Source organism: Procambarus clarkii, chromosome 93, assembly GCF_040958095.1.
Source record: "Procambarus clarkii isolate CNS0578487 chromosome 93, FALCON_Pclarkii_2.0, whole genome shotgun sequence".
NCBI lineage: Eukaryota > Metazoa > Arthropoda > Malacostraca > Decapoda > Cambaridae > Procambarus > Procambarus clarkii.
The window spans coordinates 12976407-13002858 of NC_091242.1; the positions used below are offsets into that span (position 1 = coordinate 12976407).

The 26452-nt window shown below is 41.0% G+C and overlaps 1 protein-coding gene across 2 annotated transcripts in view; it reads right to left on the reverse strand.

Annotated features, from left to right (window-relative positions):
- Positions 1–26452, reverse strand: part of LOC123748576 (uncharacterized) — a 95155-nt gene that overhangs the window by 43496 nt on the left and 25207 nt on the right. For both annotated transcript variants that reach the window (XM_045730742.2, XM_045730743.2), the window contains exon 3: positions 15319–15657. In XM_045730742.2, the coding sequence (XP_045586698.1) occupies positions 15319–15657 (339 nt within the window). The remainder of the gene's footprint in view (positions 1–15318; positions 15658–26452) is intronic.

Consider the following 26452-nt stretch of genomic DNA (forward strand, 5'->3'; position numbering starts at 1 on the left):
GAATGAGTAAGTCAGGGTGAGAAGAGAGACAGAGGATAATATGAAAATGACATAGCAAGCAAGGCAAAGACTCAACCTAAATTGTTGCCCAGCCACATAAGGAGAAAAACATCAGTGAAGAAACAGGTAATGAAATTGACGGTAGTGGCAGACAGATTCACTACAAACGACAAAGAGGTGTGCGAAGAACTCAATAAGAAATTCCAGGAGGTCTTCACAGAAAAGCAAGAAGAAGTTCCAGAGATAAAAGAGGAAATATCAAACCAGACGCAACTAGAAGAGTTTGTGATTACCAGCGGGAAGGTGAGGAAGCACCTGCTAGAATTGGATGTGACAAAGGGGGCATGAGTTAGTTTTTTAAGCTTTGTTCAATGTCAACAAATCTTTTTTGACTAGTTGTATATAAAAAAGGCTGCAATTGTTCCAAGCTTCAGAACTGCAGCCTAGATAGAGAGGGAGATTTACTTTTTTTTCAACGAATATTACACATTTTCAGTAAGTTTTTTACAACCACACTTTTCAGATATAATCATTCTATGACACTTTTCTGACACATTAGCATATAATAAGGGATCTGTTATTTGGGATTTTCCAAGACATCTTTAGTTTTCCTAATATAAATAGTCAAAGGTGCCCCCAAAAAATATGCAAATATGTCATGTTTATTGCTATAATAAAATAAATAAATGAACTTAGGGAAGCAAAACAACCTCAGATTTTAGAGACATACACCTTACATATAAGGTGTAAGTTTCATTTAAATTGAATAAAAATGAAAGAGTTTGAAGTCGTTTATGTAACTTGAAAAATAAATCAATAAAATATAAAGTCTAAGGTGCAGCCATCTGTGGCTGAGGTTGACATCAATCAATTTTCTCCAAAATTGACACCCTTACAGATAGGCTTACGTGCAGTCAGGTGTATAAGTTTCATGCAAATCGATCGATAAAAAAAAAATATTGAAAATCTGTTGCCACGGATTTTCCAAAATATGTTTAGTTTTACTAATACAAATAGTTAAAGTTCCCCTTCACCCAAAAAATATGCAAATATATCATGTTTATTGTTATTATAAAATCAATAAATGAAATTAGGAAGAAACCCTGGGGACACAGGTGGAAGCTGAGTACCCAAATGAGCGAATATATAGGTGAATATAACTAGGTGAGTACATTATATATATATACTATATATATATATATATGTCGTACCTTCCAGAATGCACTTCTCGGCCTAATATCCAAGGCCCGATTTGCCTAATAAGCCAAGTTTTCATGAATTAATTGTTTTTCGACTACCTAACCTACCTAACCTAACCTAACCTAACTTTTTTGGTTACCTAACATAACCTAACCTATAAAGATAGGTTAGGTTAGGTTAGGTAGGGTTGATTAGGTTCGGTCATATATCTACGTTAATTTTAACTCCATTAAAAAAAATTGACCTCATACATAATGAAATGGGTAGCTTTATCATTTCATAAGAAAAAAATTGGAGAAAATATATTAATTCATGAAAACTTGGCTTATTAGGCAAATTGGGCCTTGTATAGTAGGCTGACAAGTGAGTTCTGGCTATTACGTACGACATATATATATATATATATATATATATATATATATATATATATATATATATATATATATATATATATATATATATATATATATATATATATGTCGTACCTAGTAGCCAGAACGCACTTTTCAGCCTACTATGCAAAGCCTGATTTGCCTAATAAGCCAAGTTTTCCTGAATTAATATATTTTCTCAAATTCTTTTCTTATGAAATGATAAAGCTACCCATTTCATTATGTATGAGGTCAATTTTTTTTATTGGAGTTAAAATTAACGTAGGTATATGACCGAACCTAACCAACCCTACCTAACCTAACCTAACCTATCTTTATAGGTTAGGTTGGGTTAGGTAACCGAAAAAGGTAGGTTAGGTTAGGTTAGGTAGGTTAGGTCGTCGAAAAAACATTAATTCACGAAAACTTGGCTTATTAGGCAAATTGGGCCTTGCATAGTAGGCTGAGAAGTGCGTTCTGGCTACTAGGTACGACATATATATATATATATATATATATATATATATATATATATATATATATATATATATATATATATATATATATATATATATATATATATATATATATGTCGTACCTAGTAGCCAGAACTCACTTTTTGGCCTACTATTCAAGGCCCGATTTGCCTAATAAGCCAAGTTTTCCTGAATTAATATATTTTTTCTAATTTTTTTCTTATGAAATGATAAAGCTACCCATTTCATTATGTATGAGGTCAATATTTTTTTATTGGAGTTAAAATTAACGTAGATATATGACCGAACCTAACCAACCCTACCTAACCTAACCTAACCTATCTTTATAGGTTAGGTTTGGTTAGGTAGCCGAAAAAGTTAGGTTAGGTTAGGTTTGGTAGGTTAGGTAGTCAAAAAACAATTAATTCATGAAAACTTGGCTTATTAGGCAAATCGGGCCTTGAATAGTAGGCCAAAAAGTGAGTTCTGGCTACTAGGTACGACATATATATATATATATATATATATATATATATATATATATATATATATATATATATATATATATATATATATATATATATGTCGTACCTAATAGCCAGAACGCACTTCTCAGTCTACTATGCAAGGCCCGATTTGCCTAATAAGCCAAGTTTTCCTGAATTGATATATTTTTTCTAATTTTTTTCTTATGAAATGATAAAGCTACCCATTTCATTATGTATGAGGTCAATTTTTTTTTATTGGAGTTAAAACTAAAGTAGATATATGACCGAACCTAACCAACCCTACCTAACCTATCTCTATCGGTTAGGTTAGGTTAGGTAGCAGAAAAAGTTAGGTTAGGTTAGGTTAGGTAGGTTAGATAGTCGAAAAAACATTAATTCATGAAAACTTGGCTTATTAGGCAAATTGGGCAATGCATAGTTGGCTGAGAAGTGCGTTCTGGCTATTAGGTACGACATATATATATATATATATATATATATATATATATATATATTCATTGAATATGACCGCATATTCTGTATTTATTATTTTCTGGTTTAGGGCTTCTATCCCTCTAACTATTTTCTTAGCATCAGGGCTTAATTGGAATAGGAGTTCTCCAAAACTCATTTTCGTACTTTTAAGGTGAAGAAAAGAAGTGATTTACTATAGAGTGTATTACACTTATTTGTATAATTTGCACGACGTTATATATATATATATATATATATATATATATATATATATATATATATATATATATATATACATATATATATATATATATATATATATATATATATATATATATATATATATATATATATATATATATATATATATATATATATATATATATATGTCGTACCTAGTAGCCAGAACGCACTTCTCAGCCTACTATGCAAGGCCCGATTTGCCTAATAAGCCAAGTTTTCATGAATTAATTGTTTTTCGGCTACCTAACCTACCTAGCCAAACCTAACCTAACTTTTTCGGCTACCTAACCAAACCTAACCTATAAAGATAGATTAGGTTAGGTAGGGCTGGTTAGGTTCGGTCATATATCTACGTTAATTTTAACTCCAATAAAAAAAAATTGACCTCATACATAATGAAATGGGTAGTTTTATCATTTCATAAGAAAAAATTAGAGCAAATATATTATTTCAGGAAAACTTGGCTTATTAGGCAAATCGGGCCGTGCATAGTAGGCCGAGAAGTGCGTTCTGGCTATTAGGTACGACATATATATATATATATATATATATATATATATATATATATATATATATATATATATATATATATATATATATATATATATATATATATATATTGTGACGGTGTTCCCCCCACCTTATATTTCTCCCACGCCTGCAGTAAGAGTCATGTCCACTTTACCCGAGCGTTCTCTACGTCGCAGGCATCAGTTTGGTATATGTGGGAGAATGTAGTGTTCTCGAAGTGCCGAGAAATTTATAAAAGAAGAGTATTTTGGCCTGTGGTTTAGGCCCTTTAGGACGCCAATATGGCGCTGGCTCTTCTGTTTTGCCGCGAAAACTGTGTGACGTCAGTGACACCAGATTGGTCACCGACAGTGATGTGGCACAGGGAGCCAATGAAAACCTCCCGTGGCGAATATGACGTCACGAAGGCAGGGGGTTCCGGTCAGAGCGCCATGGAGGCGCCATCAGTCTAAGACAGCACGTCAAGGAGGTCGGACGTGCGCTGGGGGGTCCTGTCAGTTGGGCAGTTTACCCCGTCTCCGGAGGATTTACGCATCACCCGTGGTCTGCCATCGCCTGTGGGGTCTTCTTTCGTTCATGTGTTGGACCAGAGAAGGAATTGACAGAATATTGAGCAACAAGTGCTCCAGGAACAGGTGTTGTGCAAGAGTGGAGTCTAGGCAACGGCTGATAGCTTCACAGTGATGACGTAGTGCCTGGGCCAATCCTCCGTGACGGAATCAGTCTGACACGACACGTCAAGGTGGGCGGATGTGTGAAGGTTGATCCTGTCAATCTGACAGTAATACGCCACTCCCGTGGATCTTACGCGTCACCCGTAGTCTGCAAGTACGCCAGAGGTCTTCCTTCATTCTATGTGTGGACCGAAGAGGGAATTGACGGAATATTGAGCATCAAGTGCTCCATGATCGGGTGCTGTGCAGGTGGAGTCTAGGCAGTATCGTCTGGGACGTCTGATAGCTTCACAGTGACGACATAGCGGCTGGGCCAATCCACTGGGAAGCAGTGAAGAAGACACTAATCGGGAATCAGAACGACTGCAGCCGAGACGTAGGCAGGCAGCCGTAGCTGGGAGAAGAAGTTGACGGCCGGGAGACCGACTCCAACCCTACAAGATGTGGAGGAGGAGCACGGACCTGCAGTGGAAAGAAACGGAGACGACGCGTTTATGGTGGGACGTTGATTGAGTTCCTGGAGGACACGACAGAGTGTGTGTGGGGGCGTTCCCTACACGAGGCAGGAGCCTGGACCAGGAGCTACAACTCATCTCTCACCGGAGGATAGGTGGAAGTAGGTGATTCTAGTTTCCCTCCCAATTCCCCTTTAGTCAGCTATATTATTTAGCCAGAGTATTTTGTATGTCGTGAGCAAGGCTCACCTATGTCACAGTAAGGCACCAGTGTGCAGAGTGGGACTATATAGAGTACTCACGAAATTTATTACTATTATTGGTGTGTGCAGGCACCCGGAGTAATTGATGAATTTACTGTGTTGATAATGTCTTTCATGAGACTTTAATATGATCAGTTATTGAGAGAGTATATATATATAAATATGCCAGTATTTGGAGTTAGGCTATGTGCCCAGTAACTATGTTATTACCATTATTGATGTCTATGATTCATCCATATATATATATAAGTCTATGCTTGGGTATTGAATAATCATTCATGTGTGCAGTGATTAATTGTGTTATCGCCCGCGAAAGGAATTACTGAGAACTCCAGTGATATATACTTGCATACGTTATCATTAAATGAAGGGCAGTGTGTTATACCATATTAGTGAATTATTGTGTCCATTAATATAGAAATGTTTGATTGAGCTCAAGATCAATGCAGCGAAGTATTTACGTGCTATTGTCGCAAATATTGTGTGTCCGAACTTTTAGTGATCTATAAGGATTTAAAGAAACAGGCTCCTCACGCCACAGGCAAACAAATACACGAACATTCGCGCGGTGGGAGTCGGCTAGCTGATTTTGACATAGACGTGAGGGGGAGCATTGCCAGCTTGGCGAGTTCATGATTATATGTGGGAACGAGCGACTTCCGCCTGGAACAGCTGTTTGCTTAATGATATAATCTTGTGATGTCTTTGAATGAGTTTTAAGTAAAATACAAAGTACATTGGTGTTTATATCATCCCCTCCATATTTCTTGTGGCTATATAAAACCTGAAAGCAAATAGTGATAGAAGTAAATACCTGCCTGATATCAGATCTATTGAGTGTGTCCTTGCCACTGTTACCACAATTCAACAAAACCACTGACGTGTTACTGGACACCGGAAACACCAGTTAGTGACCTTGTGGTTAGTAGTAGAGCCCATGCCGGGGCGAGCACACAATAGTTAAGAGAACAAGTTGTGTTCCCACTCCTTCTCGATCAGAAGCCGGTGGGGATTGACTGGGATACTCTCCTGGCGTACAGTGGCGCCGCGAGGATAGAGTGAAGACCCGCAGGGCTACGGTGAGTGACCTTGAGTATACTGTTACTCGCCCCTTTCCCCTCTCATTGGAGGTGAACCCCGACATTGGCGACCTTGCCAGGATCACGATCAAGATAAAGGTTGCAGTTGTGGTACTTGGCAGTGGTATTAGGTATCAGGTACAGGTTATCACTCATAGCACAAGATGGAGGATGATAAAGTAACGAGGTTCATTGACACTTGAGATGAGCAGGTGCTAGAGGAGTGCACCAAGGCACAGTTACAGTCAATAGCAGACCATTTTGGGATAAAGCTGAGATCTTCCAAAGTGGGAGAGAGAAGACTGGAGATCATGGCACAGCTCAGGGCACGAGACGAAACTTTGGGGAAGGAACGGCCACAAACACCTGCCAGTATGGGAGAACATCTGAGCATTGGTGGGAGCAGCAGAGGATCTAGCGGCAGCAGGCGCAGCGTTAAGCTGGAGATAATGAAGCTGCAGCGGGAAGCACAACTGAAGCGGGAAGAGCGAGAAGCAGAAGCACAGCTGCGCAAGGAAGAGCGAGAAGCACAGCTGAAGCGTGAGGAGCGAGAAGCACAGCTGAAGCGTGAGGAGCGAGAAGCACAGCTGAAGCGTGAGGAGCGAGAAGCACAGCAGCGCAAAGAAGAGCGAGAGGCACAGCAGCGCAAAGAAGAGCGAGAGGCACAGCAGCGCAAAGAAGAGCGAGAAGCAGAAGCACAGCTGCGCAGGGAAGAACAAGAGCGAGAAGCACAGCTAAGACGAGAGGAGCACGAGCGAGAAGCTAGGCTGAAACAGCAGGAGATAGAAGCTAACAAGGATGTGGAGCTGAAGCGAGCTGAGTTAGGGCTAGCTCCACCTGCTCTGCCACAGCAGGAAGACCGCCGAGTGAGGGAGCGAGATTTGCCGGTCTTTGTACCAAATGAAGCTGAAGGTTTCTTCGACCACTTCGAGAGGGTCGCCAATTTGAAGAAGTGGCCGAGGGCGGAGTGGGCGGAGCTGGTTCAGGGTAGGCTCACCGGTGAAGCTCGTGAAGCCTACAATATGCTCGACCTCCAAGAGTGCACCAACTATGATGCTGTAAAGAGAGCTGTGCTCCATTCTTTCAAGCTCACGCCGGAATGTTACAGGAAGAGATTCAGGGAATGTACCCGTTCGCCAGGAAAATCTTATGCGGAGACGGCGAGGGACATGGAGAGGAAGTTCCTTAAGTGGCTGGAGTCTGAAGGAGCGAGGTCAGCTGAAGAGGTCAAGAGGCTTATGGTCATGGAGAAGTTTATGTCCGTGCTCTCTCCTGAGATCAGGGTGAGAGTAAAGGAGGCGGACATAAAGGACCTGAGGGCCGCAGCCGACAGAGCCGACATGCTGGAAGAAGCCTTACGCCCACGCAGAGAGGGACAGCACTGACCGCCAGTATACTCCGGAAATGGTAGGAATTATAGGGGGATGGACGGATGGAGGACAGGAGCAAGTTCTCCCAAGTCCCACCTTTCGAGTGGGGACAACAGAGGATCGAAGAGTGCTGTGGAGCCGGTAAAGAAGTCCCAAGCTGAGAGTTCAGGAGCTGTTGCTGCGACGAAGGAGTCGACGGATGGTGCGAAGAAGACACACGGAGCGATGGCCTCTAGAGGCGGTGCCAGGGCGAGCGGTGGTGGATGGTCTCCGACGAGGAAGATCCGCTGCTACAACTGCGGAGTATTCGGACACGTCGCGCGGGAATGCAAACGCCCTAAACAGCGGGGAAACATTGCTTTCGTGAGGGTCGAGGACCAGATGGCCAAGAGGGTGCGGGATGAACCCATACTGAGTGGGGAGAAAAGAGTTCACCCATTCGTGTGTGAGGGAACCGTAAGGATGGGGGACGCAGACCCCATCCCGGTGAAGATATTAAGAAACACTCGGGCAGATTTTACCCTGGTGAGCGAAACCCTGTTCCCCGAGGGTTACGAGAGTACCAGTGTGGGGGTGGCAAGTGTGACCACTGTGGGAGGCCCAGTGAGGATGCCCCTACACCAGGTGACTCTGAATTCTGATTATGGCTGCCAGACCCTTGTGGTGGGGGTCTGTGCATCAATGCCCAAGATGGAGGCACAAGTCATCTTGGGAAATGACGCATGTGGAGGATATGTCCTCCCGAATCTCGCGAAGGGCGAGGAGTGCATAGAGCACTATGAGGAGACAGGTGGGGTGTTAAACGCATGTGAGGACGAGATAGGAATCGCCACGGTGGCGTTCCCGGTTTGTGCTGTGATTCCGAGGCAGTGCGACAGACACGGAGGGTGTGGATCTGATAGGGCTGACGAGGAGACGTCCGACAGTCTGGAAATCGATCGCCTCTTCGTGGGACCCGGAGAACGAGTGGAGGGCGAAGACAGCCCGAATGGTGAGTAACAGGTGACCCTCACCAGTTCTCTAGGGGTAGACCGCACTCGTCTTGGAGAGTTGCAGCAGATAGAGTTCCCCGAATTAATTCGTGAGGCCAATGGAGGACGTGTTGGTCCTGAGAGGGCCACTCATTGTTACATACAGGACGGCATGCTGATGAGAGTGTTCTGCACAGAGCAGGGAACTGAGTGTGATGAAGCAGTATGCCCTGCGTTGTTTGCCATGCGTAACGCAGTGGTAGGATCGTTAGGTTTCTCACCTTTCCAGCTGGTGTATGGACACGAGGTGCGAAGTCCTCTGTCCATGCTGAAGGAACAATGGACATCAGGAGTGACCGTGGGAACGGTCAACGGATACGTAAGGAGCGTCTCGCATTGGCGGCAGGAATACTGGTTGGAAATTAAACTCATCCGATGGGAAGACAACGTAGTAACAGATGCCCTGTCCTGTATACACTAACCAGACATGACTCTTATTTTAAGGGGAGGGGTATGTGACGGTGTTCCCCCCCTTATATTTCTCCCATGCCTGCAGTAAGAGTCATGTCCACTTTACCCGAGCGTTCTCTACGTCGCAGGCATCAGTTTGGTATAAGTGGGAGAATGTAGTGTTCTCGAAGTGCCGAGAAATTTATAAAAGAAGAGTATTTTGGCCTGTGGTTTAGGCCCTTTAGGAAGCCAATATGGTGCTGGCTCTTCTGTTTTGCCGCCAAAACTGTGTGACGTCAGTGACACCAGATTGGTCACCGACAGCGACGTGGCACAGGGAGACAATGAAAACCTCCTGTGGCGAATATGATGTCACGAAGGCAGGGGGGTCCGGTCAGAGCGCCACGGCGGCGCCATCAGTCTAAGACAGCACGTCAAGGAGGTCGGACGTGCGCTGGGGGGTCCTGTCTGTTGGACAGTTTACCCCGTCTCCGGAGGATTTACGCATCACCCGTGGTCTGCCATCGCCTGTGGGGTCTTCTTTCGTTCATGTGTTGGACCAGAGAAGGAATTGACAGAATATTGAGCAACAAGTGCTCCAGGAACAGGTGTTGTGCAAGAGTGGAGTCTAGGCAGCGACGTATGCGACAGCTGATAGCTTCACAGTGATGACGTAGTGGCTGGGCCAATCCTCCGTGAGGGAATCAGTCTGACACGACACGTCAAGGTGGGCGGATGTGTGAAGGTTGATCCTGTCAATCTGACAGTAATACGCCACTCCCGTGGATCTTACGCGTCACCCGTAGTCTGCAAGTACGCCAGAGGTCTTCCTTCATTCCATGTGTGGACCGAAGAGGGAATTGACGGAATATTGAGCATCACATGCTCCAGGATCGGGTGCTGTGCAGGTGGATTCTAGGCAGTATCGTCTGGGACGTCTGATAGCTTCACAGTGACGACGTAGAGGCTGGGCCAATCCACTGGGAAGCAGTGAAGAAGACACTAATCGGGAATCCGAACGACTGCAGCCGAGACGTAGGCAGGCAGCCGTAGCTGGGAGGAGAAGTTGACGGCCGGGAGACCGACTCCAACCCTACAAGACGTGTAGGAGGAGCACGGACCTGCTGTGGAAAGAAACGGAGAAACGAACGCGTTTACGGTGGGACGTTGATTCAGTTCCTGGAGGACACGACAGAGGGTGTGTGGGGGCGTTCCCTACACGAGGCAGGAGCCTGGACCAGGAGCTACAACTCATCTCTCACCGGAGGATAGGTGGAAGTAGGTGATTCTAGTTTCCCTCCCAATTCCCCTTTAGTCAGCTATATTATTTAGCCAGAGTATTTTGTATGTCGTGAGCAAGGCTCACCTATGTCACAGTAAGGCACCAGTGTGAAGAGTGGGACTATATAGAGTACTCACGAAATTTATTACTATTATTGGTGTGTGCAGGCACCCGGAGTAATTGATGAATTTACTGTGTTGATAATGTCTTTCATGAGACTTTAATATGATCAGTTATTGAGAGAGTATATATATATAAATATGCCAGTATTTGGAGTTAGGCTATTTGCCCAGTAACTATGTTATTACCATTATTGATGTCTATGATTCATCCATATATATATATATAAGTCTATGCTTGGGTATTGAATAATCATTCATGTGTGCAGTGATTAATTGTGTTATCGCCCGAGAAAGGAATTACTGAGAACTCCAGTGATATATACTTGCATACGTTATCATTAAATGAAGGGCAGTATGTTATACCATATTAGTGAATTATTGTGTCCATTAATATAGAAATGTTTGATTGAGCTCAAGATCAATGCAGCGAAGTATTTACGTGCTATTGTCGCAAATATTGTGTGTCCGAACTTTTAGTGATCTTTGAGAATTTAAAGAAACAGGCTCCTCACGCCACAGGCAAACAAATACACGAACATTCGCGCAGTGGGAGTCGGCTAGTTGATTTTGACATTGACGTGAGGGGGAGCATTGCCAGCTTGGCGAGTTCATGATTATATGTGGGAACGAGCGACTTCCGCCTGGAACAGCTGTTTGCTTATTGATATAATCTTGTGATGTCTTTGAATGAGTTTTAAGTAAAATACAAAGTACATTGGTGTTGATATCATCCCCTCCATATTTCTTGTGGCTATATAAAACCTGAAAGCAAATAGTGATAGAAGTAAATATCTGCCTGATATCAGATCTATTGAGTGTGTCCTTGCCACTGTTACCACAATTCAACAAAACCACTGACGTGTTACTGGACACCGGAAACACCAGTTGGCGACCTTGTGGTTAGTAGTAGAGCCCATGCCGGGGCGGGCACACAATAGTTAAGAGAACAAGTTGTGTTCCCACTCCTTCTCGATCAGAGGCAAGTTGGGATTGACTGGGATACTCTCCTGGCGTACAGTGGCGCCGCGAGGATAGAGTGAAGACCCGCAGGGCTACGGTGAGTGACCTTGAGTATACTGTTACTCGCCCCTTTCCCCTCTCATTGGAGGTGAACCCCGACAATATATATTTATATATATATATATATATATATATATATATATATATATATATATATATATATATATATATATATATATATATATATATATATGTCGTACCTAATAGCCAGAACTCACTTCTTGGCCTACTATGCAAGGCCCGATTTGCATAATATGCCAAGTTTTCATGAATTAATATTTTTTCGACTACCCAACCTAACTTAACCTAACTTTTTCTGCTACCTAACCCAACCTAACCTAAAAAGATAGGTTAGGTTAGGTTACGTAGGGTTGGTTAGTTTCGGTCATATATCTACATTAATTTTAACATCAATAAAAAAAAAGACCTCATACATAATGAAATGGGTAGATTTATCATTTCATAAGAAAAAAATAGAGAAAATATATTAATTCATGAAAACTTGGCTTATTAGGCAAATTGGGCCTTTCATAGTAGGCCGAGAAGTGTGTTCTGGCTACTAGGTACGACATATATATATATATATATATATATATATATATATATATATAGAGATAGAGATATATATATATATATATATATATATATATATATATATATATATATATATATATATATATATATATATATATATATATATATATATATATATATATATATATATATATATATATATGTCGTACCTAGTAGCCAGAACTCACTTCTCAGCCTACTATGCAAGGCCCGATTTGCCTAACAAGCCAAGTTTTCATGAATTAATTGTTTTTCGACTACCTAACCTACCTAACCTAACCTAACCTAACTTTTTCTGCTACCTAACCTAACCTAACCTATAGAGATAGGTTAGGTTACGTTAGGTAGGGTTGGTTAGGTTTGGTCATATATCTAGGTTAATTTTAACTCCAATAAAAAGAATTGATTTCATATATAATGAAATATGTAGCTTTATCATTTCATAAGAAAAAAATTAGAGAAAATATATTAATTCAGGAAAACTTGGCTTATTAGGCAAATCGGGCCTTGCATAGTAGGCTGAGAAGTGCGTTCTGGCTACTAGGTACGACATATATATATATATGTCGTACCTAGTAGCCAGAACGCACTTCTCAGCCTACTATGCAAGGCCCGATTTGCCTAATAAGCCAAGTTTTCATGAATTAATATATTTTCTCTATTTTTTTTCTTATGAAATGATAAAGCTACCCATTTCATTATGTATGAGGTCAATTTTTTTTATTGGAGTTAAAATTAACGTATATATATGACCGAACCTAACCAACCCTACCTAACCTAACCTATCTTTACAGGTTAGGTTAGGTAGCCGAGAAAGTTAGGTTAGGTTAGGTTAGGTTAGGTTAGGTTAGGTAGCCGAGAAAGTTAGGTTAGGTTAGGTTAGGTTATATATAATATATATATATATATATATATATATATATATATATATATATATATATATATATATATATATATATATATATATATATATGTCGTACCTAGTAGCCAGAAAGCACTTCTCAGCCTACTATGCAAGGCCCGATTTGTCTAATAAGCCAAGTTTTCATGAATTAATGTTTTTTCGACGACCTAACCTACCTAACCTAACCTAACCTAACTTTCTCGGCTACCTAACCTAACCTAACCTATAAAGATAGGTTAGGTTAGGTTAGGTACGGTTGGTTAGGTTCGGTCATATATCTACGTTGATTTTAACTCCAATAAAAAAACATTGACCTCATACATAATGAAATCGGTAGCTTTATCATTTCATAAGAAAAAAATTAGAGAAAATATATTAATTCATGAAAACTTGGCTTATTAGGCAAATCGGGCCCTGCATAGTAGGCTGAGAAGTGCGTTCTGGCTACTAGGTACGACATATATATATATATATATATATATATATATATATATATATATATATATATATATGTCGTACCTAATAGCCAGAACGCACTTCTCAGCCTACTATGCAAGGCCCGATTTGCCTAATAAGCCAACTTTTCCTGAATTAATATATTTTCTCTAATTTTTTCTTATGAAATGATAAAGCTACCCATTTCATTATGTATGAGGTCAATTTTTTTTTATTGGAGTTAAAATTAACGTAGATATATGACCAAACCTAACCAACCCTACCTAACCTAACCTAACCTATCTCTATAGGTTAGGTTAGGTTAGGTAGCCGAAAAAGTTAGGTTAGGTTAGGTTAGGTAGGTTAGGTAGTCGAAAAACAATTAATTCATGAAAAGTTGGCTTATTAGGCAAATTGGGCCTTGCATAGTAGGCTGAGAAGTGCGTTCTGGCTACTAGGTACGACATATATATATATATATATATATATATATATATATATATATATATATATATATATATATATGTCGTACCTAGTAGCCAGAACTCACTTCTCAGCCTACTATGCATGGCCCGATTTGCCTAATAAGCCAAGTTTTCATGAATTAATATATTTTCTCTAAATTTTTTCTTTTGAAATGATAAAGCTACCCATTTCATTATGTATGAGGTCAATTTTTTTTCATTGGAGCTAAAATTAACGTAGATATATGACCGAACCTAACCAACCCTACCTAACCTAACCTACCCTATCTCTATAGGTTAGGTTGGGTTATGTAGCCGAAAAACTTAGGTTAGGTTAGGTTAGGTAGGTTAGGTAGTCGAAAAACAATTAATTCATGAAAACTTGGCTTATTAGGCAAATTGGGCCTTGTATAGTAGGCTGAGAAGTGAGTTCTGGCTACTAGGTACGACATATATATATATATATATATATATATATATATATGTCGTACCTAGTAGCCAGAACGCACTTCTCTGCCTACTATGCAAGGCCCGATTTGCCTAATAAGCCAAGTTTTCATGAATTAATTATTTTTCGAATACCTAACCTACCTAACCTAACCTAACCTAACTTTTTCGGCTACCTAACCTAACCTAACCTATAAAGATAGGTTTGGTTAGGTTAGGTAGGGATGGTTAGGTTCGGTCATATATCTACGTTAATTTTAAGTCCAATAAAAAAATATTGACCTCATACGTAATGAAATGGGTAGCTTTATCATTTCATAAGAAAAAAATTAGAGAAAATATATTAATTCAGGAAAACTTGGATTATTAGGCAAACCGAGCCTTGCATAGTAGGCTGAGAAGTGCATTCTGGCTACTAGGTACGACATATATATATATATATATATATATATATATATATATATATATATATATATATATATATATATATATATATATGTCGTACCTAGTAGCCAGAACGCACTTCTCAGCCTACTATGCAAGGCCAAATTTGCCTAATAAGCCAAGTTTTCCTGAATTAATATATTTTCTATAATTTTTTTCTTATGAAATGATAAAGCTACCCATTTCATTATGTATGAGGTCAATTTTTTTTTATTGGAGTTAGAATTAACGTAGATATATGACCGAACCTAACCAACCCTACCTAACCTAACCTAACCTATCTTTATAGGTTAGGTTAGGTTAGGTTAGGTAGCCGAAAAAGTTAGGTTAGGTTAGGTAGGTTAGGTAGTCGAAAAACAATTAATTCATGAAAACTTGGCTTATTAGGTAAATCGGGCCTTGCATAGTAGGCTGAAAAGTGCGTTCTGGCTACTAGGTACGACATATATATATATATATATATATATATATATATATATATATATATATATATATATATATATATATATATATATATATTTATATATATATATATGCCTACTTTTTGTAATATATAATGAAAAGTTAGTAAGGCATGTTTACCTGAAGAGTCTGCCCCATAGCTCCAGAGACTCGTGCCGTAGCTGGTGAAGATTATGGGCTGGTATTTTTCTGAACAATGAATCTCTTCTGATATATTTAATTGAGTTATTTTTAAAGTGTTCGTTGTCGACAAGTCACCAATCATATTGTGCGTGTTGGTGCTGCTGATGATGACTTCGTTCCAGGCATCACTAGTTACAGTCACAGTCCTCACCTTTCCTCCTGGCAGCTGAAGAGCGCTCGCTTTCTCCTGTGGTATGCCTTTCCAACTGTAATAGCACTGGAAGGCTTCCCCACAAATATTTATTGAAGCACTAACAGTATATTTGTGCTTACAATCTGTAAATATATTCGGGTAATTAATATTGTTTTAATGACACATAACGAATGACCAATAGTCATAAGTTATGGAACACTTATAACAATAACAGAGATTGTTTTATATAAAAAGTAACATACATACTTGAAACTTCAAAACACTTATCAGCTCGTGTGAGGCAGCCTCAATGTAACCTAAACTAAACTTGCTCATTCAAATGTCTAACCAACGAATGAAACAATCTAATGGTTCCCCGTCAATGACTTTACTTTGTAATTTGTTCTTCACAAACCAGTATTTACCCAGGTCAGAATATATATTCAGAATATATATTTTTTACAATTTATATCATTTGTGTCAAGTTATATTTTATTATTCTTTTTTATCCGTTTAAATATTTCAGTATTTTACCCGTTATTCCACGCCTTCATAAAATATAGAAGTTAAACACTCTGTCCTCTGTGTGGAGAATAAGTCACAATAAGGGGCTAAAAATTAGACACCAACCCACACATATTAGAGGAATGCAAATTTGCTTTGTCGGAGATTCGTAATTACCGGAATTAAAATTTTATGTACTCTACACGTTCAGCAGAATTTATGGGCATTTATAGCATAGTGACTAAAACTGCACTGTGTAATATATACGGGTCCTAACAAGTGCAAGATAACGCTGGAAAACAACCTTAGGTACTCCACTGTGACACTGCTTTGAAATGAATTTTAGAAACCAGTTTCAAGTATTTTGATAATATGAAAGAATCTCGGAACATAAGAATTAGAGAAACTGCAGTAGACTGGAAGACGAGTGCTGTGGTGAGCCTGCAGTTCACTCGAAAGGTAATCAACGAAGAGCAACGAAGTGCAGGTCCTTCAAAGTGCTCAGAAAATAAAGGAGGCACCTAAGCGAATTTTGGTTGTGGGAGATTCCCAGGTGAGGTATTTTGACAGAACGTTTTGTGTTAGAGATAGGGGGAACAGGTTAAGGGTCTGCTATCCAGGAGCTTGAATTGGTGATATTATAAACAACATGAATGATATTAAGGCTGGAAATGGGAATAATCCCATTATTTGTATTAGCGCAGGAGGAAATCATGTTGGTCGAGTTAGGAGTGAGGAACTTATTCAGAGGTATAAAATAGCCATAGAATTAGTTAGGAGTAGGGGAGGAATCCCGATCATATGGGGCATTCTTCCAAGAAATGGAGTTGGAAATGAATGGTTGTCAAGAGTACTTGGTGTCCATTGCCGGCTGGAAAGATATTGCAAATCAAATGCAATATCTTTCATAGATAACTGTGAACACTTCTATGAAAGATATGAAATGTAGGCTCGGGATGGGATGCATTTATCGAGGGTTGGGGTTGTTGTTGTTGTTGCGAACTCGTTGGAACCAGTGGTTGGAGGCGTTTGTTTGGGTTTAAACTGTTAGTAGATAGTGGTATGGAAATTGCTATGGAGGAAGGAGGTAATAAAAGTATGTGTCTGTGGGAGAAAAAACTGGCAAAATGATCAGGGGAAAGAGAAGGGCCTCAAAATAACAATACACTTAGGGTATATTACACTAACAGTAGAAGTCTAAGAAACAAAATAAACGAATTAAATGCTCTTGTCTGTACAGAAAAAATAGATATTATTGCACTTACCGAAACGTGGATGAATGTAGAAAATAGAGAACTATTAGCTGAATATCAAATGAATAGATTTAAACTATTTCACACAGATAGATATATTAGACGAGGAGGGGGAGTAGCCATATATGTTAGGGACAATTTGAAATGTAGTCTCAAAGAGGGAATCAAAATTGAGCCACACACAGAAACTATTTGGATAGAATTAAACGAAAAAGCCAATAATCTTATAATAGGAGTTATATATAGGCCACCAAATTTTGACAGAATGGAAGCAAAGCATCTATGGGATGAAATGTCTAGAGCATCTAGGTCTAAAAGTATTTGTGTCATGGGTGACTTTAGTTTTAGTGGAATAAACTGGATTAACAGAACAGGGAATAACGAAGCAGAACATTTTATAGAATTAATTGACGATTGCTTTCTTACGCAACAAATTAAGGAACCAACGCGGGAAAATAGTATTTTAGATTTAGTGTTAACTAACAGGGAAACACAGATTAATGACATCGAAATTAGGAGTGAACTAGGGAACAGTGATCACAAAGAAATCAGATTTAGCATAGAGTGGAATAGATCTGGAGGAGAAAATTCTGTTAAAATGCCAGATTTCGTAAAGCTAATTTTAATATCCTAAGAATTTTGGGGGGGCAAATAGATTGGAAAGTCTTGGGCATAGGGGGGTTGGCCGGTCTTGGAGCAAGACGCGATCCCAGCGATGTGTGATGTAAAGGAGGATTTCGATTTGGATTCAAAATATGACTTATTTAAAAATATTCTAAGCAAAGCACAGGAAGGCAGTATACCTTATAAATTGAAAAGATCAAATAAAAATGACCCAAAATGCATAACAAAGGATCTGAAAAACCTTATAGAAAGAAAGAGAGCTTGGTACAAAAGGGTTAAGAGTGGTGAAGTCAGTTTAGAACAAGAATTCGCACAACTCGTTAGAAATGATAAAAAAGAGATAAGGAGAGCAAAAAGAAACTATGAAGTTCGTATAGCAGGCCAAGCAAAGACTAATCCTAATGATTTTTTTCAGTTATATCGAACAAAGGTTAGGGAAAGGATAGGTCCATTAAAAACCGAGACAAGTCAGATAACGGATAATGACGAAGAGATGAGTAGTATTTTTAATAAACATTTTATCTCTGTATTTACTAAAGAAGAACTTAACTCTATACCTTCAGTCGAACAAGTCTATGTGGGTGGGGACGAGGACAGGTTGACTAGTCTAACAGTTATCAGGGATGATATTATTAAACAAATAGTAAAATTCAAACCGAATAAATCCCCAGGGCCGGATGAAGTGTTTGCCAGGGTGCTTAAAGAATACACAGAGGAGCTTTGCGATCCATTGTCTACCATATTTAATAAATCACTGGAGTCAGGCAGAGTGCCAGAGTCGTAGAAGGTTGTTAATGTGGTACCAATTTTTAAGAACTGATAAGAATTTTAAATTAGAATTAAATAAAAAAATAAGAAAGTTAAGAATTTTAGTTAAGATAGATCACTTGCATCAAACTATCGGCCAATTAGCCTAACGTCTATTGTGGGAAAATTACTTGAATCGATAATTGCAAATACCATTCGTTTTCATCTTGAAAAACATAAATTAATAAACGAGTCACAACATGGTTTTACAAATTTCCCACAACCTAAATTCGCTTCGGTTCCTCCTTAACTTTCTGAACACCCTGAGGGGCCTGTGCTCCGCCGCTCCTCGCTGATTTCCGTTCCGAGTGAACTGCAGGCTCACCACAGCACTCGTCCTCCAACACGGCAAATGAATTTGCTGTCCTTAGGGCGTCTGTAGGCGGCCTTGTCAAGGTCTTCTTAAGACCCCCTGTCCTTAACGACTTTCCACGACGAGGTCTTGTTAATATTGGTCTCCTCCTTTGTTTCTTCCCGATGTTTCAGCTGTCGTACCTCCTCACGTAGGGAATCCATCTCTGCTCTCAGAGTTCCAACTAGATTCATCAAATCCTTCACTAATCCTTCCATTATTGCAATAATAATATTACTACAATCGGAGCTCCAGCTAACACAACCTTTCACTGTGACTGTACCTGGTTGTCTTGTAGTAGTTTTGAATATAGATTGAATATAGATAGTCTTGTAGTAGTTTTGTATCTTATTTCGAATATATTTCTCACTCTATTTTTATAGTCTGCAAATTTGCAAATTTTCCAGGTTCAGTCCTGAGTCTTAATCGTTTATGTATACAATAAACAACAGAGTTCCCAAAAGAGAGCCCTGGAGCACCCCACTTACAACAGTAAGTAACATGGATATAATTCATATACACTAACTATGCTTTCTCTGAAATAACCAGATTCTAATCCAACTTAGGATACCCCCTTCCCCAAATACCTCCAAATTTTGGTTCATAATTAAAGTTTTAATTAGTCCAGTTTTAATATGACTCGTTAGTACAGTATCAACCAACTTTCAAACCTGAAGAAATAGTTTGTCGTAATCTTTATCATCAACTGCTTAAATTAGACAATGAATAATGGGAGTAAGTTTGCTAAACATAAGAGCATATTAATACAAACATCGTTTTTATTAATCGATGTGAATCGTTTATTAATGTGTTTCTCAAGATGAAAACGAATGGCCTTTGCAATATCCAATTCAAACAATTTAAACCCTATAGTAAATAGACAATAGTTTGATGCACGTTATCTGTCGCCCTTTTTAAAAATCGGCGCCACATTACGAACCCTCCACGACTCCGGTACCCTTCTTGATTGTAATGATTTAATTAGTTTGGAAGATAAGGGCTCGCTAAGCTCTTCTTTACATTCAAATTTCTCTTGAAATCCACAGGCATGAGTAGGTGGTAGATGGTAGAGGAAATCCACCTACGGGTAGGTGGTCTACCCGTAGGTGGTAGACGTTTGGAGTGAATGTGGTCCTTGGTCGTATGACATCTTGAAGTGTCTCTGGGCCTGTCTTTAACCACAGAGAAAAGATTTGACTGATAAAGATTAAGCCACCCAAGAGAAGAGACATCAGTTGTTTTAGATATACCTACTCAGAAAGAAATTTCCATGCAGCATGGGCTATAATGAGCCCGTAATGAAGGAGACAGGCGTTGTTGTTGTTTTAGATTCAGCTACTTGGAACAAAAAGTTTCATTCAGCACGGGCTAAAGTGAGCCCGTAGTTGACTTACCTGGCACAGGAGCGGGGCTGTGTGGAGACAGGAGTTGTTGTTGTTTTAGATTCAGCTACTTGGAACAAAACGTTTCAGGTAGCATTGGGTATGGTGAGCCCGTAGTAGACTTACCTGGCACAGGAGGGGGGGGAGGGCTGTAACTCTGGTTTCCCTTCAAAACGCATAAATCTTTTGAGACAGGATTATTGTTGTTGTTTTAGGTGCAAGCTACACGGAACTAAATTTCCATGTAGAACGGGCTATGGAGAGCCCTTAGTTGGATAACCAAGATATTTTCTTATTCACGATAACTTTGTTACTGTGACAACTGGGTCAAAGTTTTAAATGAAGGAAGAGTGTCCTTCTTTTTGCAATTATTTAATCTTTTGTTTTAATAACGTTATCTTGGTAGCGGATATTGATGCACAGTGGTCACTAGTGTGTCCCATACTTCAACTGTTTTTTTTACCATGGTAGTCGCTGTGGATTTTGTATTTAGAGCAGCTGCTCTTGATGGTTGAATGTTGAGTTTGATGTACAGGGCTTCAGATGCTTCACTTCACTGCTTCACACTGGATAACGATGCCTGGAGCGAAGAATACAATTAAGTCAGTAAGAATGATGACATCTTGTAAATTACTCTCAATTGCATAATTTATGGCCTCTTTCATGGCATATAATGGAAGTAATGTAATGTAACCTCCAAACAGCACTTGTAGCCAAGTCTTCGTCTGTCTATGGCTACTGCAATGTATTGATAGGTTTTTGCCACGCTTGAAAGAGGAATACCCAGTAGTTTGTTCGTACCGCATCGCAGTGGGTCTCCCATCCACTACTTTGGCTCTGTGGCTACTTTTGATAGTTGGGAGTATTTTCTTCTTCATTTGCTCCTTAATCTGTGAAAAACTTGGAGGTATCTTTACCTGTACAACAGTTAAAGCAGTTGCTGGTTTTGCTAGTGATTCTGCCTTTTCATTACCATCTATGACAGTGTGACTTTGTATCCAATTTATCGTGATTTACAACCCTAGACTGTGTGCTTCTTTTCATATATGTAGGATTTCAGTGATGAGGTTTATATTATCTCGGTGCTACCTAGATAACGATGCCTGGAGCGAAGAATACAAGTCAGTAAGAATGATGACATCTTGTAAATTACTCTCAATTGCATAATTTATGGCCTCTTTCAGGGCATATAATTCTGTTTGCGATGTTGAGCACCCACTGTTCATGCTCCACTAAGCTTCATGGTTGTTGGTGTAAACTGCTGCCCCAGCAGTCTCTTTCTTGATAAACTGATCCACATGGGAAGATGGAGTGGTTGTCGGTCGTGAGATGCTTTCCGTTTTTTTTATGGTTGCTTTGAGCCTCTGTTAGTCACAAGCTGATTTTCTAACCGGTAATCCTTCAATGATTATCTTTAGACTAGCTTTTATCCATGGTGAGGCTGCCGAAAGTGTTGATATAGACAGTCTTCTCTTTTGATTCTAATGATTCGTTTCAAGTCCACTTTCTCTAGAAACTTGACTTGATTATCTGTCCATGTACTTGTTTTATATACGAAGCTATCTATGTATGCTGTCTTCGATTAACAGTCTAAGGTTGGTTCCAACAAGTTTTGCTGTATTGGTGGTTATTTTTTTGTTTAATCTTGTTTTCTAAAGCTGGCAAGTGGGTTTCCGTTCTTAGATTTTCTCGCCGCGCCCACATATTTGCTCCCAACATTGTTCTGAGAGCATCCTTTTTGACACTCTGAGTTTCTCCCATTGGTTATCACTAAGAGATACGAGAACAGGATCAGCATAATCAATGAGTGACCTAACTGCTTGAACGTAGTACATTTTGAGTACTGGTATGGATGCACCATCTCTAAGACTTGTCAGGGAGCGTAAAACAGAGTTTCTAGCTTTGCAACGTTTCCGAAGACATTAAATTTCTTGAGTGAATTTCAAATAGTTGTTTATTATGACTCCAAGGTACTAAAAAGAGGTGAGACACCAATTTCTTGTCCTTGTAGTGCAAGTCTGATGTTTTGAATTCTCAGTGACAGAAGTAAATTTTGACATAGTGAAGCAACAAGCCACATTAGCTCCGGCTCTCCCAATTTTGACAGGAGTTGTTGTTGTTGTTTTAGATTCAAGTACTGGGACAAAAGCTCCATGTAGCACTGACTATGGTGAGCCCGTAAGTGGAGGCTCTTTGGGGCCATTATCAGTATAACAGCTGATACAGGAGATTTGTTGATGGGGTCCGCGGGTGCGACGATCCAATCCAAGACCATAGGGCTGGTCAGACCAGTGAATTGATGGGGTACACACGTCGCTCACAGTTCAATGCCACAGGAGTCATTAGGGCTGTGGCGGACTGGCCACAGTTGGCCGGTCTATAGGGGGAGATGTCTGGGTTTTACAAGAGAATTGGTTTCCTTATCCCAGTTCCCTGAAGTTTGTAGTCTGGTCGAATATCGTTCATCAAGGTGTTGTAGTTGCAGAGGTGGTCGAGGCATTCTTGAGGGATAACCATGTAAAGGATCTGACTAGCTTCCCTGCATTTGTATTCCCAATAGTCCTTGTGCATTATAGTTATAATGACTGTCCTTGAAAAGTGCACGGCACGTTGGACATACCAGGAGGAATCAGCATGGGACCTGTCAGTCCGGTTGGTGCCATTGTGGGATCTAAAGAAGGAGATGGTGCCTGAGCGGCCACATGAGGAGTGGGAAAGGCGGTGACATCGACTGAAGCATTGGAGTAGATTAAGTTATCGTGGTCGGCTTCCTTGGGTTCGTCCTCAGATTCGGTCAAGTCTTCGGAGTTGGTCAAGTCTTCAAAGTCGGCCTCGTCGTCCAGATCAGCTTTCCTGGGGGCTGCTTCCGTTCCTGTCAATGGGATAATTTCGGGGATTGTGGAGTCGCTGCGGCTGGACGGTGAGGGCTCCCTGGGGTTCGGTTCAGGCGTCCCATGAGTGAAGGGTCCAGTAGCAGTTGTGGAAGCTGGTAGGTCATCAGGTACAGCAGCCGTCTGAAGTCCTTTCGCGATGAGCAGCTTGTTGATGACGTGGATGCAGCGGGTAATGTCGTTGCCCGCCATTTTGTAGGCGAGGTGAAGGAGGACGAGTAAAAAGGTGATCTTGGTGGAGGCCGCAGGCTGGGCTGGTTGTGGTAAGGTCGGCTGCGTGCTGGGTCTCCAGGAGGCGGGTGGTGGTGAGGGAGTCACAAGTGTATTCCCGAGTTAGATCGGGAATTTCGAAGGGAGTGGATTTGCTGGTCGAAGTATAGTGGTTGAGGATGTAGCTGTCATCTTTTGGATTTCTTACTGCTGGAGCACAGTCAGGGAAGACCGCAGAGTGTGGGCTACTGCAGAGCAGCCAGCGTCGGTGGGAGGATGTGTAGTGATTCTCCTGGGTGCAGAGACTGCATCTCTCTGCTCGCTCAGTGCAAGTACTGATGTAGTGGGAGTACTGGTAGCACTTGAAGGCCTACCAGAGTTCCATGAAACGTTCCTTGGTCACTTGGGTGGGTGTTATGGTGATTCCTGTGCACTTAAGTCCGTAGTCCGTGGCGTGGATGGCTGTTGTGAAGGTCACCTACATTATTGGGCTGCGGTTGATTCCGGCGTTGGAGATGGTCTTGACCGGTACCGCTGTCGTCGTCGCGTTCTAGTTGTTGTTGCTGGCGAGGATGTCGTCGTCGTCGTCGTTGTTGGTGATCCATGTGCTGATATTCCTGCCAAACACGGTTCTGTCCTCCAGGTAGCGTCGTGGTGGGATGAGGGTGAGGCCCGTGTTTTGCAGGGTGGTCGTGGCAGTGGTGGTGAGTCTCAAGGTCCTAATCGACGGAAAAGAGAAGGTGAACACCATCTCTTGTCTCCAGAATGTCGGCGGGTGTGACATTGGGATGGCGGAGATTTGGGCTAAAATCTTGGCGGAAGGGAGAACGAGGATCTCCCGGAGGCGAACCTTGACCCTATGCAACATGGATCATGTGGGCGCCTGAACCATTGAACTTTGGATCGACACATCACCTCACACTCGGCATCCAAACGATAGTATGGTCCACCAGACCAATTGTATGCAAACCAACGTTGCTGCTTCCAGTTACAAAAGGAATAATCTCTCCCGTTCAAGTTCCGACAGTGAGCGCGTTTACCATCCTTTGACTAAAGCCAACAGGACGAACCACTCGACTAGGACCTATTAAGAATAGATGCCTCTACCGATAAACACTCCAACTACCCAGACAAAATCCCCACTGCCAGTATTCATGGTAAAGCATGCCGAGGGCCAGTTCTCGTACACCGCAGCAGTGGACCTTGAAAAAGAGTACCCCCAGCTCAAGATCAGAGCATAGCAAAACCTTTTGAGGCGAATATATTCTGAGGCCCAAAGACGAGACAGCTGTAACGATTCTTAAGAATTACAGGAAATGCGACGAACTCCAGGTATTGGTCAAAATATGGAAAATCATTGTCCTCCACGATCCCTTGCACATGGCCCTAACTCATTTAAAAAACTGAATTCTGTGGTGTCAACAGAAAGATGCCAGGTAAAATTCACGACGCAGGAAACCCGACAAGTCCTGATCACAGTAAAAGGACAGATTCCAGAAAAATTGACCTTAGCATTTGGGGCGCGTTCTAACACAGGCCTTACACCCCAGATGCTTCAGATGCCAAAGATTTGGACATCACAAGGCCGACTGTCAACACCCAGTTAGGTATGGAGTCTGCAGCCAGCCCCACGACACAAAAATATGCCTTGATAAACACTAGGCTAACCAGCCTTTTCAAGTTAAGTGCCCAAATTGCTCTAAGGCACACGCCTGGAGCCTAAGATGCCCCGAAAGGCTTAAGAGTATCAAAACGAACTCCCCTCCCCCCCCATGCCCACATCAGAGCAGAAGTCCCAACTAAAATATATACCAGCTCCACTGCCCACAAAAACAGTGTAGAGCTTACCAAGACTAAATCAGTTGGAGGGGGGCACATGGCTCTCAACCATCGGCCATAGTGTAGGGTGAGAAGGCCTCCGTCCAGGAAAGAAGGATAGCTGGGGGCCACCATAAAATAATTCAACGTAATCGCCCGCCCATTGTATCCAGTAAGCACACCCAGAGCAATGATAGCAAGAGTGTCTGAGCTTCCACTGATAAGAGTCAAAGAATAAACAGGCTCGAAACCAGCACAGCAGTAAATAGGGCTCCTGCACAACTGGACACCCTCTGCCCAATTCCTCAGGCCTAGGTCACGGAATTGGTCAAATGTTTGCCGTCGACACACGGTATCAAGCAAACCACAGAGACTCGAAAGACAATTGAGAACAAGCTCAAAAAAATTCGAAAAAACAATATCTCACCTCCAAGAACGCAGGGCAGGAAACACTCTCCTAAAAAACAAGCAAATCTCAGAACTTTTGAAAGCACCTTTGATAAGTCAATTTCAAGTACATCAAGATTCTCAACTCCAATTACAACTGCCATAGCTAGTTCATCTGACTCCATGGATGCCACGGTAATATCAACAAATTCCAACAACCAAGTGGACTAAAGATCCTGCAATGAAATGCACAAGGGCTGTGCACAAAATTGCAACATTTGCAATGCATAGGAGCACCCAAATGCATAGACATTCTGCTACTACAGGAGAGCCTGCTTTAAAACTGATTAGAACCTAAAAGCTCAGGCTATTGAGGCTTCTTCCTTCCATGAGTCAATGAGTAATCCAGGGGGTATACCATCTATGTGAAATGTGATCTGATCTCCAAGCCCATAACCCGTGACAGGAGTGATTGATTGATGAAGATTAAGCCACCCAAGAGGTGGCACGGACATGTAAGTGGTGGTCCTTTCGAGCCATTACTAGTATCAATAGATGATACTGGAGATCTATGGAGGTGCGACTGCACCCTGCGTGACGGGAGATGTTCTACCTGATGAAGATTTGATGAAGATTAAGTCACCCAAAAGGTGGCACGGGCATGAATAGCCCGTAAGTGGTGGCCCTTTTAAGCCATTACCAGTATCAAG